Here is a 16,973-nt window from a genome sequence, read left to right on the forward strand (position 1 = left end):
ATTGGTTTGTTTCTTTGAGGTATATTTATTCTGTTCTGTGCCTTAGTCCAGAACACCCTTTGCCAATAACCAAGTTACTAGTTAAAATCCCCAGGCCGTCAGATTGAGATGATTTTTTCAATCTACATTTGTGTGTACATTTGTGGCCTGAAATTTGAAGCATTGGGAGGTGTTGTTTGTTTCCATCATAACTGCTTTGCTTGTGCAATCGTTTTTTAGTTATCTCATACATTGAGCCCATTCTTTTAATTTGTATTCGCTGGAATGCCCACTGGTGTGTGGTAGGTACACTGTTTGTGTCTTAATAACGTGATCATTAAGAGCGTTTCACAAGCCGGGTTGCTTGCTGAGCCTTCCCATCTGAGTTTGCCTAATGAAGCAGATAATGCCTTGGGCCCAGTTTGGTACATTTCGATTTTTGCAACTGTGCGCTCACACTGCTCATTCACATCTTTAAAGGACCGCCAATGAACAAACATGCATTTACTTCATAATCAACGATTTTTGGGTTTAGATCGCGTTTATTTATAAATGTGTCGTAACCCTCCACCACCCGACACGGCCAATCAGTAAAAAATGTGTCACGTTGACAAAGACAAATAGTTCACTGCTTTAGCCCACCGGTGTGTTGAAGCAACAACATTCACAATTTGAGTACGACGTTTCGCTGGTAATTACAACCAGCATCATCGGGCAATTCGCCAGAATGGTGAGGCTCTCCTGTGTCTCCCGTTCTTATATAGAGCAGCAGCAGGATGACGTCATCATTAACTCATTAACTCATCAGGTGCAGCAATGGGCTCTCCTTTATCTCCTGCTATAGCAAATTTGTACATGGAAAACTTTGAAACCAGAGCACTTGCCTCGAGCACATTAAAACCATCCTTTTGGTTTAGATATGTGGATGACACTTTGGTTGTCTGGCCACATGGTAAAGATACACTTAACGATTTTCTAAATCATCTCAATGCACAAAACCCGGCCATTCAGTTCACCATGGAAATGGAGGTGAATAACACACTCCCGTTCCTGGATATTTTACTTGGGCATGGCCCAAACGGTAAAATAACACACAGCGTTTACAGAAAGCCAACGCACACTGATGCCTATCTGAATGCAGATTCGCATCATCACCCAGCTCAGAAATCCTCTCTTATCAAGACGCTCATACATCGGGCTAAAACAGTGTCAGATGGTGAAAGTCTAGTGAGAGAGATTAAACATGTTAAAGAAGCACTAAGACAGAATGGCTACAATAATGCTCAAATTAACAGAGCACTAAAAGCCAAATCACGATCGCAAAGCAACACTGCTGAAAGCGATCAGATTATTAAAACAATAAAAATACCATTTATCTCAGGAGTAACTGATAAATTAGCCCGTGTTTTGCAAAAGCAAAACATTACAGTAAGATTTGGTACAGTACACAAAATTCAACAACTAGTAACGTGCACTAAAGACGAATTACCTAAATTATCAACAGAAGGTGTATATCGGATTAATTGTGTATGTGGCAGATGCTATATTGGACAGACAGGGCGTAACGTTAGTGTAAGACTTAAAGAACACCAGAGAAATATTAAACTATCACAAACACAACTGTCGGCAGTAGCAGAACATGCATGCCAACAGGGACACTCAATTGATTTTGACAACGTGGAAGTGTTGTGTAAAACTAGTTACTACTGGCAAAGACTAATTAGAGAATCGATTGAAATTGAGAGAAACAGAAATAACTTTAATCGCTCAGACAGCTACAGGCTTAGTGCGGCCTGGAAGCGTATTATTAAATAAGATACATTACAATTACTTATAAGGGAAACAACCACTAACAGATTACTAATGTAGCATAATCACAATAAAACACATTCCAAATGATTACTAATCTACAACTCGCATCGTAACAATAGCCTGATTACTAATCTAGTATATAATTACAATCACTCCCCCCTTGAATCTTTGCACCTGATGAGTTAATGAGTTAATGATGACGTCATCCTGCTGCTGCTCTATATAAGAACGGGAGACACAGGAGAGCCTCACCATTCTGGCGAATTGCCCGATGATGCTGGTTGTAATTACCAGCGAAACGTCGTACTCAAATTGTGAATGTTGTTGCTTCAACACACCGGTGGGCTAAAGCAGTGAACTATTTGTCTTTGTCAACGTGACACATTTTTTACTGATTGGCCGTGTCGGGTGGTGGAGGGTTACGACACATTTATAAATAAACGCGATCTAAACCCAAAAATCGTTGATTATGAATAACATTGGTCGCGAAAGCCTACGTGTTAAAATGCATTTACTTGTTTTGTTGTCACTTAAAGTAATTCGCTTAATATTTGTTTTACTCCGACTGGTCATGGATGTGTAACCAAGTGTGGCACAAATTTAAATAAACACTGCATAAGAAAAGTAAAGCGCTCAGATGCTACTTGAGTTATGTATCTTTGGCATATCACTTTGAACAGCAAACGCGGCTTATCACGTTCATGGCATATATTCCGCACTGTTAAAAACTATTTGCCAACCACATCGTCGGAAAAATCCAAAGCCAAGCCTACACAGGCAGGGCATTCAATAGGCTCCGTTAGAACTCCGGGAAACTGAGAGTCACCGGCTGTGACGGACGAGGACTCTCACTCGCAGAGTGGTGTGTGCTGCCCTGTGCGCAGGTGGCGGTGCGCTCTGAGGCGGCCAGCAGCCTCTACCGGCTGTGTGTCACGCGCCTCGAGGGCGGAGACTCGGCCGACCGCTCCTTCCTGCTCCTCGCCGTCTCCACGCTGCTCAAGTTCCTGCCGGACGCTCAGGCCATGCGCCCCGTTAAGGTGTTGGGCATTTGTGCCAGCAAGCAAGCCAGAGTGTGTCTGCTTGGAAATTGGCTAAGATTAATTTGCAATAATGGGAGTTTTACAAAGTGGTAGCGTATCAATGTAAAGACGACATTTTTATGCATGCAGTTCCTATTAACTTAAGGCCTGTGTAGTTCACCCAAAGCAGACTAATTTTTCCCCTTATGAATTGTAAATCGAACAAAGATCCTAAAGACTACATGCCACATTTCTCCATCTCCAACATAGACTTGGTACATCCTCGGCAGAAGCGATGATTCCAGATAGAAAACTACGTGAGGCTGTGCATTTATCGGTGTGCTAGTGGGTATGGAGCTTTTCATCCATGGTTAAATTCTGCTCGTGTATGGCTCACAGAACTTGGATGAAGATGAAGAGGACTTGGGAATTCGGCCAGGCTGCAAGGATTACTTCTGGCTGCTCGGGAAGCTCATCAACAACATCCACGTGAAGGACACCAACCAGGTGCTGCTTTTATGACCTTGGTCCAGCCAAAATGTCTCACTGTAACCCTGTCGAAATGCTGGAGTGTGGTCGCTCTGATTATTGTTGTTTCCTTGGATGGTCCTGACATTGCATCCATCATGGCTCGTACACTAGTGACACAATTGGTGGCTATTTTCATGTGTGCTGCTTTGCAGGTAACGCTGGTGGACCTAGATGCCATGGCTAGACATCTGGCGGACTGCATACAGAGGTGAGTTATCATTATAGTTAAACCTACATATGACATTTATGTATATATGAATAACAGGACTGTATTCCATCTCTGGTCACCCCAAACGTGAAGATTTTTTTTCTCTTCCTTTTGCCAAAGTCTTCCACAGCCTAAAATGGGGGGACTGCTCGGTTTACATTGTTTTGCAGCCGGGAGATCGTGGAACAGAGGGACAGCAGCATGGAGGACGAGGGCCTCCTTGGTTTGCTCAAGCTGTGCACGGCCGTCATGAAGCACAAACCGGCGTTCAAGTTCACACGGGACGGCCAGGTCAGTCGGCTCAAGGGAGCCGGCGCGAGTGCCTAAATTGACTACCTGGTAGACGTGTTAAAATTCACTTTTCCCTTCTACGATTCGATGATATGGCTCAGTTCAGGGTCACGATTAGATTCCACAATTGATAATATTTTGGCTTCTTTCTACTGTTTGATTTGTATTATCTTCTGAATGTTTTGTTCCGTTAGTCTAAATGCAAGTACGTTGAAGTTGCATAAGTCATACATTCCTTGGTACATAATTCTGCATTCTTTAGATACATTTTGAGCGTAAAAGTAAATTTTATTTTACGAAGCCATGAATCATGACATGTACTTAGCTGGCAGACGACATCCAGGCACACGGGTCCTGTTGCACCCACGTCCTCGCTAACAACCATCCCAAAAGTCGATAAGGCTAAGTGGAGGATATTGGTGCGGGTTGCAGGAATTCCTCAGGGAGGTGTTCAACCTGCTCTTCCTGCTGCCCAGCATGGCGGACCGCCAGCAGCCCAAGTGCAAGTCGCAGGGTTCGCGGGGCGCTGCCTACGACCTCCTGGTGGAGCTCGTAAAGGGCTGCCCCGAGAGTTACCGCCTGCTGCACTGCTGGGTCATGGCTCAACACGTGCAGAGTGAGTGTGCACCTACCCCTTTGCGCACACAACCACAAACACCTGCACATTTTGCGGGAGATATCATATGTTGTCCCGGCATGAGGGTTCGCCAGGTTTTGTGATTTCCTGGTTGGAATAATCGGGTGGCTTAGAAACGGAAGGCATCCATGTGTGTTAACGAGCACTGGGATGTGCTTATCTTGATTTTCTAGTGGAATTCCTAAGTACAACTCCATGAAATAGTATTTTATCAAGTGAGCAGTCGGTTTATACTTCTGTGCACCTGAATGCGCATACGATTTATCCCAGAGAGGCAATGCACCATATAAACCCTGGCCATGATTTAAGCTGTGGATCTCACAAACTGGGGCCCTGGTGCTTCAACAACAGAGCTGTCTCCTGGCAATACTACCACCTGAAAAATAACATCGAGGGTTCCACTGCTTTATACACAAATTACAGGGTTCCGAAATTGTACCTTGCACAATTGGCACTGTAGTGAAGAATATTGCCCCCTCTGACAACCGAGTTTCATCTGATGATTCGTCTTTACCTTGTCCCTAACGCCCAACCTTACCCCATGGTCTTTTTCCTACACATGTTCATGGTACTTGCATTAAGACACCCACGAGGGCAGGGCACTTTGTGCTGTGGCTAGGACACAGCTCTCTAAACCTAGTGATCGAAGTTCGATGCCCCTTCCATAGCTAAGATATGTAGCGAGTAATATCTGAACCAGTCCTGGGCTTCCCACTCGCCAACCCGCACTGACCAGTGTGGTGAAGTATGATAAAAAAAAACCCCATGACCAACATGGTTTCAGGAGGCCTTCATCCAGCTGTAGACTGTAAAGGACTGTCAAATAAAATAACACTCTAAAGTAACGTCCATTGTCCTGGCACGGCGGATGGTGGCCAATTCTACAGCTTCATCCGACACATCATCCCAGTAGTCCTCGCGACCTGGCTCGTTCCTCTCCCAACAATGATGGCAGCAGTATTTTCCAAGCGACGGAATTTAGTTTTTTTTTACTACCTCACCATCGTTGCCGATAGGCTGGGTTGTGCGGCAAGTTCTCTGGTGGCTGCGTCACCTAGGGGCGGTGTGGGACGTTCTCCACAGCCTCGCACGCACCGTACAAATGGGACTACTGGCCCCACGATGACGTGCGCGCCGACTGCCGCCTCGTGGGCCTTACCAACCTGGGCGCCACCTGCTACATGGCCTCCACCATCCAGCAGCTGTACATGATTCCGCAGGCTCGCCAGGCAGTCTTCACCGCCAAGGTGGGTGCCGCACGTCCCATTGCGCAGTGTGCCTGTGTTTTATGCTTCCGTGATGTTTTAATGTGTGTACGGGGCACGTACATGAATGCCGCAGTAGCGAGATGTTAACTCCCTCGCCTGGTATGCAGGAGGTCGTGCGTTCCATCCCGACCCTGACGCATGTGTATTTGGAGTTTGAATGTTCTCTCTCTGTAGTCGCTTGGATTTTTCCCTCCACATTTAGAATCAACATATCCACATATGTTTAGAGTATTTGGCTTCTATACCTTTTCCACATGATAAGCCACTTCGTGGAGCTATCATACATGACCAGGTCACGTCTGAAAAAGAGTTATCTAGCTCAGTGGGCCTTACCTGATAATATAAAAAGTTTAATCGTTTTTTATAACAGTCTGACAAATTCTAAAGTGTAACCCTTGTTCTAACAGCCATTTGTGTTTGTAATCATCATAATCCTCCTAATTGTTGTCATTGTTATGTTTGTCATCATCATCATTAGCAGCTAGTCATTCGCAGTCCATTCATGAATAAATAATCACCCAATGCATATATCTTGTCTTACAGTATACTGATGACATGAAGCACAAAACCACCTTGTTTGAGCTACAGAAGATGTTCACATACCTGATGGTAAGTATTGGAGTTCTTGTACAAATGTTTAATTTCTGCGGTGCTGTTTATTGTGCACTGTTTTTTCAGTCAGGCTTTAGTTCAGTTTGTTTACAAACAAGGACTTTCTTTTTTAGAGTTTCACCGTAACTCATGTTATGATGAAGCTCAAATATGTTTTATGCTTAGTACAACATAATTTGAGCATCACAAATCTAAAAGTGGACAAGGCAGCTGTAGTAAGTATATTTAACATGTTGGCTTTCAGGACCAATGTCATGAATCATTATTTATTTTTGGGTCAGATCGCTTAAGTAAAATGCCAATGTGTGTCGTTCACGCTCCTCAACCCAACAGTCAAATAAATATGGTTGTCACCTGAACAAGTGTGCCAATATATATTGCTTCAGCACACCGGCATGCTCGATCACAACAATATTGTATGATTGGGTATTGATGTGGGAGTGTGTTGATGACATCACGCTACTTAAGGCCTAAGACTGGAGGAGATTTTCACATTTCTAGCAAGCGCCTGATGATGCTGGTTGCTACTACCAGCGAAATGTCAAACCCGGCCGTTAACTGTTGTGAATTGTGCTCCAGCATGCCGGTGTGCTAAAACAATCAACATTGACACGTTTTCACGTGACAATTTCATTTATTTGACTGCATCGGGTAGAAGAGGGTTCATGACACACATTGGCATTTTACATGCGAAATCTGACCAAAAATATATATTAATAAATCATTGTCGTAGGTATACTTTCCAAAGGGACAGTTCGTCTGCCATTATACGAATGACATACAATGCCAGGGTCACCAGTGTATCCTAGGGAGGGCCACACAGGCACAAGCTGAACGTGGAGGTAAGTCTCACTCTTCACTCACCCGTCTTCCCTCGTGTACCCCCCCTCTCTCGCTGCCCGATGGCGTGCTGCGTAATCCGTCACCAGGAGAGCGAGCGCAAGGCCTACAACCCTCGATCATTCTGCAAGAACTACATGATGGATAAGTTGCCGCTCAACACGGGAGAGCAAAAGGACATGACGGAGTTCTTCACTGACCTCATCACCAAAATTGAGGAGATGAGCCCAGAACTGGTGAGGGCATAACAGCCACAGGCAGCGCTTCCCAAATTTGAGCAGTGACATTAAAACGTTAATTTTAACAATTGAGTTGTACCAGCATGTTCCAATCACTCCATTGTATTTATGTTGAACTTCTTTCGCACTGTACGTAGCCAATCGTGCTAATCGGAGGTTCTAAAGAAATAATTTTTCAATTTATAATTGAAATACGTACAGATATTATTGTGAGGATGTTTTTTTGTAATTCCACCCCACAGAAAAACACCGTCAAGACCTTATTCGGCGGAGTCATTACAAACAACGTCGTATCGCTGGTGAGTGCTGCCAGTTGGCTGCAACGCACGCGGGAACCCAAATGCTCGTGGTGCTTATGAACACATCTCTGCCCTTTGGGCAATGAGCTGGATGCTGAGGGGGTTGGGTTTGATGGGGCGCTGCGGTGGCGAGATGTTAACTAGCTTGCCTGATATATAGGAGGTCGTGGGTTCGATCCAGACCTTGATGCCTGCTGTATATTTGGAGTTTACGTGTTCTCTCTCCCCGTGGTCACGTGGATTTTTCTTCGGGTCCTCCATTTTTTTCCATTTGCAAACGTGCATTTCGATTATTTGACTGCTATATATTTCCACATGATAAGCCGCTATTGCGCTATAATGCGTGGCCAGGTCACTTCTGAAAAAGAGTGGGCCTTACCTAGTAAAATTAAAAAATTGTGTATTGTAGGTTGTTGAACTTATTTCACACCATACATAGCCAATCCTGCTTATTGGAGTCGCGGCTGTCTGTGCCCTGCTGCAGGACTGTGACCACGTCAGTCAAACTGTAGAAGAATTCTACACGGTGCGGTGCCAAGTGGCAGATATGAAGAACATCTACGTAAGCAACCCTTCCAGATTTCCTTGTGTGAAGTGTGCAAACGGGGACCTACTTTTACACCAACGTAGTGACGTCTGGTTACGCCTTTGCATGAATCCGATTTGGTTTTTCCTTTCCAGGAGTCGCTGGACGAGGTGACTGTCAAGGACACTCTGGAAGGGGACAACATGTACACCTGCTCGCAGTGTGGAAAGAAAGTGCGCGCCGAGAAACGGTGCGATGGCAGCCTCAGATGAAGTTTGCGAACAATGGTGGCTTTATTTTCCAAATGACCCCATCACTCAAAGCTTCAAGCTTGCTTTTATGTTTTGTTATACACTGTACAATTGATGAGACCTCTGGCACCCGCCTCGAGATAAATACAAGTAGCGCTTCTCTCGGGTACCGTTAGTGTTAAACGCGTCACCATTTTTAACTATTAAGATCACCAGTTGAACATAGCATGAGTGGTGTTGAAAACTGTGTAAATTGTGAACAAAGCTGCTCGCGTTTTCACAACTTGCTGCTGCTGCTGCGGACAGGGCCTGCTTCAAGAAGCTGCCGCAGATCCTGAGCTTCAACACCATGCGCTATACGTTCAACATGGTGACAATGATGAAGGAGAAGGTGAACACTCACTTCTCGTTCCCGCTGAGGCTCGACATGACGCCCTACACCGAGCGGTGGCTCATGGGGCGGAGCGACCGCGCCGAAGGTACGCATGCCGCTCAAAACCGCTGCCACTTCTGGCGCCAGTTGCTGATGTTATACAGGCAGTCCCCCGACTTACGAATGCCTGACTTGCGAACATCCGCACTTACGAACGAGCTTCCATGAGATATTTTTGTTTTTAACCATCCTACTTGCAAAAGCGGACTCGCACTTGCGGGCAGAACCGCAGAACTAGTTACAGTCATGCATATTATGAGTTTAACAATGCTTCCCGTTTTTGTTGAACCGTAGAACATTTTCTAACACTGTGCATTTAAATACAGTACTCTGTTGTGTTCTGACTTACCAACTTTGTTGGCTTGTGAACGGGCCTCAGGAACGGGACCCGTTCGTAAGTCGGACACTGCCCTGTGTAGAGTTTTCCCCGGTGTAGACTTTTCTCCGGTCTTTACTTGTCTCCTGTGTTCGCTTTTAAGTGCTCTGCAGTAAGAAAATATAAAAAGGGGTTCAAGAGATGGCACTTGTGCAGATAATGCAAGATAGAAATCAAGAAGTTTGTCGACATGATTTGTGAATTGATAGAGAAAGGATGCGACAAACAGCGATCCATACTCCGCTACAAGGAAGACAGAGAATGAGCTGGATTGATGTAATTAAGAATGTTGTTGAACAGAAGAGGTGAGTGACTAAAGCAACATAGCTGGTGAATGACAGGCAAGGATGGAAAGCATTAATTCAAGTCGATTGTCACACTTCAGCTGACAGGAGGGAAAATATGCACGGTGCATTCTTAAAATACTTTTTTTGTAATGACCACACATTTCAGAGCTCTGAGACACCTTTACCAAATGTAGAGAAGAAATCTGCAAGTTGATGCTCCCACTTGTTTTTGAAGCATCATAGAAGTCTGGTCTCAACCATTAACACTTGTTATATTATTGTTAATTTGGATCCAGGGCACTTGGACCATTAAACATTATCTCGAGGACAAAGATTCACCTTCGAGAATACAATTTTGCGATATTCACTTAATTCCTGTGTTAAAAAATATCGGGGCAGGTGAGGTAATTGTTATCGTTGGTCGTTTAATTCTATTTTGTTTGTATTGCTCCCGTCTCCAATTTCAAACGCTTATTTAAACCACAGCCTGTGCAGTATGAATGCCGCATGTGTTGTGTAACTCTTGTGTCTTGTGCCGCACAGGCTTGAAGGTGGAGGAGGGGGCGGGCGGCGTGGCCAAGGCGGAGGAGAGTTACGAGTACGACCTCATCGGCGTGACAGTCCACACAGGCACCGCGGATGGCGGCCATTACTACAGCTTCATCCGAGACATCATCAACCCGGCAGCCTACCGCAACAACAAGTGGTGAGCACACCAGCTCACCGCCACAGTGCACTTGAGGTGCTCTGGACGTTTTTATTACGGATAGTCCCCGAGTTACGATGGTCCGACTTACGATATTTCGATCTTACGATGGCGATTAGCGATACGACAAAATTGTAAAATATTTTAAATTTCGCGGGGCAGGCAAACGCAGCAGCGTACGAGGTACGATACTGTACGTTGGGACGCTGCCGGGATGTACTGTACGCATCTCCCGCCTTGTGTGGTGATGCCTCTCACTCTCACCAGCGGTCGACGGAGTTAAGTTAGGATTGTTTCCTGAAAAAACTTTCTGTTAAATTGCAGATCATATAGGTAGGCTAAGACTTTACCTTGTTTTTTTACTTTACATTTTACTGTGCAATACAGTATTGTAATTAATACATACATACAGTATATAGTGTATACAGTACGGTACTGTAAATTGCTCTGTTTTGATAAATTATCACCATTCTTTAAGACTCCTGGGTAGACTAGGCCATCTTCGACTTACGATATTTTTGACTTACAATGGGGTCGTCGTAAGTAGAGGACTATCTGTTCCACATCAATTGTGGAACCATGCGGATTGAACAAAAATAAATTGCACCTTCGCAGGCTGCAGTGTATACGTGTGAAATCAAAGTAGCGGGAGGTGGCTTCTCTTGCAGCCTGTGGTGCCCTTGTGGCCTTACCCAGTGTTGTCCCATGCCTCTCCCCAGAGCAGATTCCAGGGGAGATCTCTGGTCAGACGTCGCTGGAGTCCACGCGACCTGGCTCGTTCCTCTCCCCACAAGCACTTGTTTATGATCCACCACGTGAAAGCAGAGTGTTCAAAACACAGCTCGTACGATTAAGGCATTTACATTGGCTAGAATATTATAAGAACATAGGCTTTGGCGATTGGGTGTAATAAAATAATCCACATCGATGACGATGCATATTTTAACATTTGTAAGTCTCGCCGATGATAAAAGTTTGGCAGCAAAGGCCAGCTGCTGACCACCATTAGACTTTGCTTAAATATTTAAGAATATCATGCATGCTCATAATATCTTCTCCAAATGTTGATAGTGGAATGTCCATTTTTAAGAAGTGATATATTTTTTTAGGGAATTAAGGATTCACCCAGCAGTAATTCGATTAATCATCCCAATATACATGGTCCCAGTTCTATTGAAGAATTGACTGAGTTGTTGTCATGTTCTTACCATCTCGTTTGTATTGTTTTTCACTGGCTTGTCCACTTCATTCGTATATATCTAACATGCACATATAGTTTCCAATTGATTGGTTCACTTGGACAGTTCTATGCATATATCATCGGCCTAAGAATCAGTTTGAATTGATGAATCAATGCATCATTACTCGCCTAGTCCCAAAGAATAACACTGTAAATAATGTATTGGTTTTGACGACTAGACCGCATGCAAACGCCTGTATTACAACGTTGATATTTGTCCTTCCTCCTCAAGGTATCTGTTCAATGATGCGGAAGTGAAGCCCTTTGACTCGACACAGCTGGCTTCCGAGTGTTTCGGCGGAGAGATGACGGTATCTTTTTCAACAAATACCGAAGCCCTCTCTGATCGTTTAACAAACACTGCTCGCTGCTATGTAACTGACGAGTTTTACCATTTTTTAAGTACTACGCTGCGAAATACCAATAAGCGGCAGTCATTCAAGTAAAATATGAAATTCTGGAGTGTTAAACATGAGGATTTGCCATTGTTTATTTGTTTAAATCTCCACATTGCTTCTTGTGTTTCAGACTAAAACATACGACTCTGTTACCGACAAATTTATGGACTTCTCATTTGAAAAGGTTCGTCTTATGTCTACTCAAAAGCATTTGTTAAGCTTTGTGTGTGTGCCTGAGCTCAGTTTTGCATGCAGTTCAACAATTGTAACATTTTACTAAAGTATGAATTTGGAGTGAGATGCTGAAGCATCTCATCCCTCACAGCAATGGGCATCGCCGTAAAAAAGTAACGCGCGTGGCCGACACTTTTCCCTTGCAGACACACAGTGCCTACATGCTGTTCTACAAGCGGGTAGAATCGAGTGAGGATGTGGGCAAGGAGTCCACCTTTGATATTCCCCCTGAGCTTCTCGAGGTCCGAAGTATACCCCGCTGTCACGTCTGCTGCAAACGGCACGCACACTCGTTTATTCATCAAAAAGCTATTGCATATCGTGAATGCGTGTGAACCTGTGAGCATTTCGTCGTGTAAAAGGCAAGTCGGCTGAGTTGCATTTGTGTGTCGCTTACAGTGGATCTGGCACGACAACATGCAGTTCCTCCAAGATAAGAACATCTTTGAGCACACCTACTTCGGGTAGGAAATTTTTTTAAATTCTCTTTAGCCCAGGTTATCACTTTCACAATGATGAACCTCCGATTAGCACGGTTGGCTACATACGGTGCGAAAGAAGTTCTACATACTTAACATTAATTACATAAGTACTGCACGAAGGTGGATTGTACTTGAAAAAATGTGTTTTAATCCATGTGGAATCGGGATTTTTAAAAAAATTATAAATGGATTTTGCTCCTTGAATTGAATATGAAACATGAGCTTGTGTTGCTCTGTGTTGTATTGTCCGTGGGACAGATTCATGTGGCAGCTGTGCAGCTACATCCCAAGCACTCTGCCCGACCCCAAGGCTGTGACCCTCATGACTGCCAAGGTGCACCTGCAGTGTGTGTGCGTGTATGTGCAACACAGCCCTGTACGTGGCCTATCCCATGAATGGCAGATTCGGTTTGTGATTCGTACATTTGTAATTTTGGTCACTTTGGTGGCATGTGTATTATTTCATGTTTCTGAGTATGTGTTTGTTTTTCAGCTGAGCACCTCCTTTGTGCTGGAAACATTCATTCACTCGAAGGAAAAGGTAAAGGTTTTCAAGATACAAACACTTCCTTAAAGGCCTGTCAGAAATTACACCAACACATCTCATCGGGTTGGCAGCATGTGAATGGGGGTTAGTGCAGTGTTTTAAGAGCTGCAGCTGCATGTAGATATAAATTGTGTGTATGTGTAGTGTAGCGGTTAGCACGTTGCACTACGAACCTGGCAACCAAAGTTCGATTCCCACTCACGGCCAACACCAGTGACGATTATCTGAACTGGCCCTGGGCCTCCCCTAGGTCGACTCAGACTCACATGAGTAGCTGGTGCGGTGTGTAAACATTGCCACTAGGGAGACAAAGGCGGCCGGGCGTGGCGTTGGCCACCAACCCCCTTGTGTGCCGTGCCGGCCTTCATAGGTGCTCGTGAACAGCACTTGTCCCAATAGTCTGTTAAGGCTATACGGGGGGATCTTTGGTTTGTTTCTACATCTAGATTATATAACGTAGCCAAAATTAATTTACTCCTGTTGAGTGTAACCTTACAGGACTATTAACATTTTGTTCGTGGCTCCTGCAGTGGATATCCACTCCACATGTAACGATTCACCCCCTTGCGTTTGTCATGTTTTAGCTTTAATACTGGTGAATGTAGCACCTCTAATGGCTGCAATTACGTACAATGTATACGACGGAAAATAATTGATTCTTACTCGCACAATTTGATGCATGTATAGTGAGCATAAGAATCGGATCGATGCTTTGTTGCATGCCTCGTATCTCCTGCTCATTGGGGCCCTGAATTTACAGTGAGCCATCTTAAAATTAGCCAAAGACAAACATTTTAAATCGCTGTTCTCTTGCATATGGAATTATGTTCCGGAGCTAAATACCAATGATGGTCTGCTTGCCACGAGAGGGCTTCAGGAGAGAGTTTGTGTAGTTTCATTATTCCTCTGTTGTCTGGATTCCATGGCCACAATCTGTGGCTTGTCATCAATTTAGCATTTGTGAAGGAGATGAGGAAATGGGACCTATTGATGTTTTGATGCGATTGATGGTTAATACTGTATCTTTGAGGAATGTCAAAGCCAGGAGGTGTGATGTTTGGGTATCGAACGAGGGGGGTTTATTCTAAACGTCCGCATTGTTCCACTCTGTTTGCCAGTGTTCTTCCGTCCTTAACTGTCAGCCATCAAATTTGAAAATCATTGAGAATCCAGGACACACCGATGGTTAGCTTTTGATAGTTATAATGCTTTGTCAAAAATGCCGTTTGTTTTTTCTTCACAGCCCACCATGCTCCAGTGGATCGAGCTCCTGACCAAGCAGTTCAATAACAGCCAGGCCGCGTGCGAGGTGGGCCTTGACCTCAGCTGTGTGTCCCATGGTGTGGGGGGGCAAGGGGCTAGTTGTTCAGTACCTCTTGGTGCCTAACCATCAGCTTACCAATTGTTGTTCATTGGTCAAGTGGGCGGGTGGGTGGTGCGACTATCAGATTTCCCGGAATGTCTGTAATTTCTGATTCTGAAGTGGTGGCGAAACACTTGATGATAATATCAGAATCGGAGGTTTATTTCCCACCGAGTAAAGCACATTGAGCTAAGAAGGCCTTTTTTGAAGGCAATTCGGCTAACAGACGACAACAAAAGTATTCCACAATTACAAATTTTAAAAAGAAACTTCATCATGGCAGTTATATTGTTAAAGTACATTCACACGTAAACGTTCGTGATTTTAATAGTTTAAACGAGGCCAGAGATGGCAGAATGGAGATGCTAAGAGACGAAACACGGTCCATGCCTACTTTGTATGCATTGTGGTTTCGTTCTCATGGACAGTGCGTTATTTTGGTCGTTGTTGCCTTCAGGAGTGCTCCTTTTTTTACTGAACGTTAGAAAAAATGTACACGAATAATCGAACACCTAATCAAGGGTGTAATTTTAGCATTAATTACTTTCATTATAGTTCCAACAGTGGATGAATCCAGTGTGATGAGTAATTCAAGTAATCCCCATGGGGTCCCTTGCAATCCGTTTAGTGGAAACTGTCGGGTAATAGCAATCATGTTTTTTTCTAATGCAGCATTATTCTCGGAGGCTAGATTCAAGATTTGTTTCCATCCATACACAACCAGTTATCCTGTTCTTAATGGTGAAATCTCTATTTTACCTGGCTGTTGTGTCTGCCAGTGCAATTGAGTGAATATACAAATGTGCATCTAACACCTTGTGTTTCTCTCTATACTTTGTCTAGTGGTTTTTGGACCAAATGGCTGACGACGACTGGTGGCCGATGCAGATCCTGATTAAATGCCCCAATCAAATTGTAAGACAGGTAACAATGTTTCTTTTTCTACAGTGTAGCTCATTGCAATGCTTCTGTATGTCTCACGCCCCACCCCATGCTGTTCTTGGCATTAAAACGCCTAGCAAGATTTACCCCATTGGGCAAGCGAGGGTGCCTCTTTTCATTGTGCTTGTTGTTGTCCTGTTTGGCTGAGAGAATGTAGGTCATGCAACAGTTGGCTTACCTCTCTGTAGCGTGCTTAAATAATTAATTTTAAAATTCTGTACGTAATGGAAATCCTATGACGCAAGCACTCTGAAAAGACCCTGATGTCTTGTTTTTTCATGTGACCATCACTAGTTTGTCCTAAAATTACAACACAGAGGTACATTAAGGGAGAATATTTTCTCTAAGAAACTCAAGTTACAGTTCTGTATTTGTAACGAAACATTGACAAGAAAGTTATTTGAATCCTAAATCATTCATTGGATATTTTTGTTCTCACGGAACCTTTTTCACTCATTCATTTCAAGCCACCACCACGTTTGCGTTGTTCTTGTGCTGCTGCATCTGAATGAGATTTTTGTGTTAAAATCACACGACACGTTTTGTAAACTTGCACTGCGAGCTGTGTTTTTCCGCTGGAGAGATGTTTGCTGAGAGAGGGCGCCACCCCTCTCGGCCCTTGTTATTTTCGTCTCGTGTTCGGGTGCCAATGACGGATGGCGTGGGGCCCCTTCGTCCGCGCAGATGTTCCAGCGCCTCTGCATCCACGTCATCCAGCAGCTGCGGCCCACGCATGCCCACCTCTACCTGCAGCCCGTGTCGGACAATGGGTGCGCACCCAACCCTCTCGCTGTCTCTTTACTGAGTTTCACGGGAAAATATAGTTGGACACAAGTGCTATTTATTCAATCTAAATTCTTAGAAAGAAAAAAATGTGCATGTCCTTCAAAGAATCTTACTCTACTCACAAACAGGATACAAACAGGAGTAAGGGCACGTTTTTTGTCATACACCCGAGTCAAAATACGCTACACATGACAGATTAAATAAATTTTTAGGGTATAATTGGTTTTCTGTGGTAGAGACAGGACACATCAGAGTACACGATGCCATTAGTGGCTGTTAAGGAGAAACAGTTATGTATTAAATACGATGAGTTACTCAACTAAATTTAGATTTTAATAGCCGATTATATTTCTCCTACGTCTTCATGCGAATATCAGTGATTGTTAATTGACGTTCCCACATTCCCCACAACCCTCTTTCCCCACCCCGACTCCTTCCCACATTGCAACATGTGCTTGTCCCCCTATTCCCGTGTCTTACGCTGCCCCTTCAGCCCGGACGATGCCCTCATTCCGCTGGAGGAGTTGGGCCTGCGATCGTGCGTGACGCGCTTCGTGAAGACATTGCTGGCCGTCATGGAGCACGGCGTGAAGCCACATAGCCGCCACCTCACCGAATACTTTGCCTTCTTCTGCGACTTCATTAAGATGGGCGAGGAGGAGGCAAG

At 44.3% G+C, this 16,973-nt stretch overlaps 1 protein-coding gene across 3 annotated transcripts in view; it reads left to right on the forward strand.

Moving 5' to 3' along the window:
* Positions 1-16,973, forward strand: part of USP34 (ubiquitin specific peptidase 34) — a 79,853-nt gene that overhangs the window by 42,244 nt on the left and 20,636 nt on the right. For 2 of the 3 annotated variants that reach the window (XM_061559254.1, XM_061559257.1), the window contains exons 38-60: positions 2,676-2,828; positions 3,210-3,317; positions 3,494-3,549; positions 3,720-3,840; positions 4,273-4,456; positions 5,561-5,724; positions 6,289-6,354; positions 7,287-7,433; positions 7,679-7,735; positions 8,220-8,297; positions 8,417-8,511; positions 8,819-8,991; positions 10,152-10,314; positions 11,787-11,865; positions 12,083-12,136; positions 12,333-12,428; positions 12,586-12,650; positions 12,927-13,002; positions 13,162-13,209; positions 14,459-14,524; positions 15,422-15,502; positions 16,205-16,290; positions 16,800-16,968. In XM_061559254.1, coding sequence (XP_061415238.1) covers positions 2,676-2,828; positions 3,210-3,317; positions 3,494-3,549; positions 3,720-3,840; positions 4,273-4,456; positions 5,561-5,724; positions 6,289-6,354; positions 7,287-7,433; positions 7,679-7,735; positions 8,220-8,297; positions 8,417-8,511; positions 8,819-8,991; positions 10,152-10,314; positions 11,787-11,865; positions 12,083-12,136; positions 12,333-12,428; positions 12,586-12,650; positions 12,927-13,002; positions 13,162-13,209; positions 14,459-14,524; positions 15,422-15,502; positions 16,205-16,290; positions 16,800-16,968 — 2,385 coding nt within the window. The remainder of the gene's footprint in view (positions 1-2,675; positions 2,829-3,209; positions 3,318-3,493; positions 3,550-3,719; positions 3,841-4,272; positions 4,457-5,560; positions 5,725-6,288; positions 6,355-7,286; positions 7,434-7,678; positions 7,736-8,219; positions 8,298-8,416; positions 8,512-8,818; positions 8,992-10,151; positions 10,315-11,786; positions 11,866-12,082; positions 12,137-12,332; positions 12,429-12,585; positions 12,651-12,926; positions 13,003-13,161; positions 13,210-14,458; positions 14,525-15,421; positions 15,503-16,204; positions 16,291-16,799; positions 16,969-16,973) is intronic. The other variant, XM_061559256.1, reaches the window with a different exon arrangement.

The sequence above is a fragment of the Lethenteron reissneri genome, chromosome 25 (genome assembly GCF_015708825.2).
Source record: "Lethenteron reissneri isolate LAM-NWPU_2019-01 chromosome 25, ASM1570882v1, whole genome shotgun sequence".
Classification (NCBI taxonomy): domain Eukaryota; kingdom Metazoa; phylum Chordata; class Hyperoartia; order Petromyzontiformes; family Petromyzontidae; genus Lethenteron; species Lethenteron reissneri.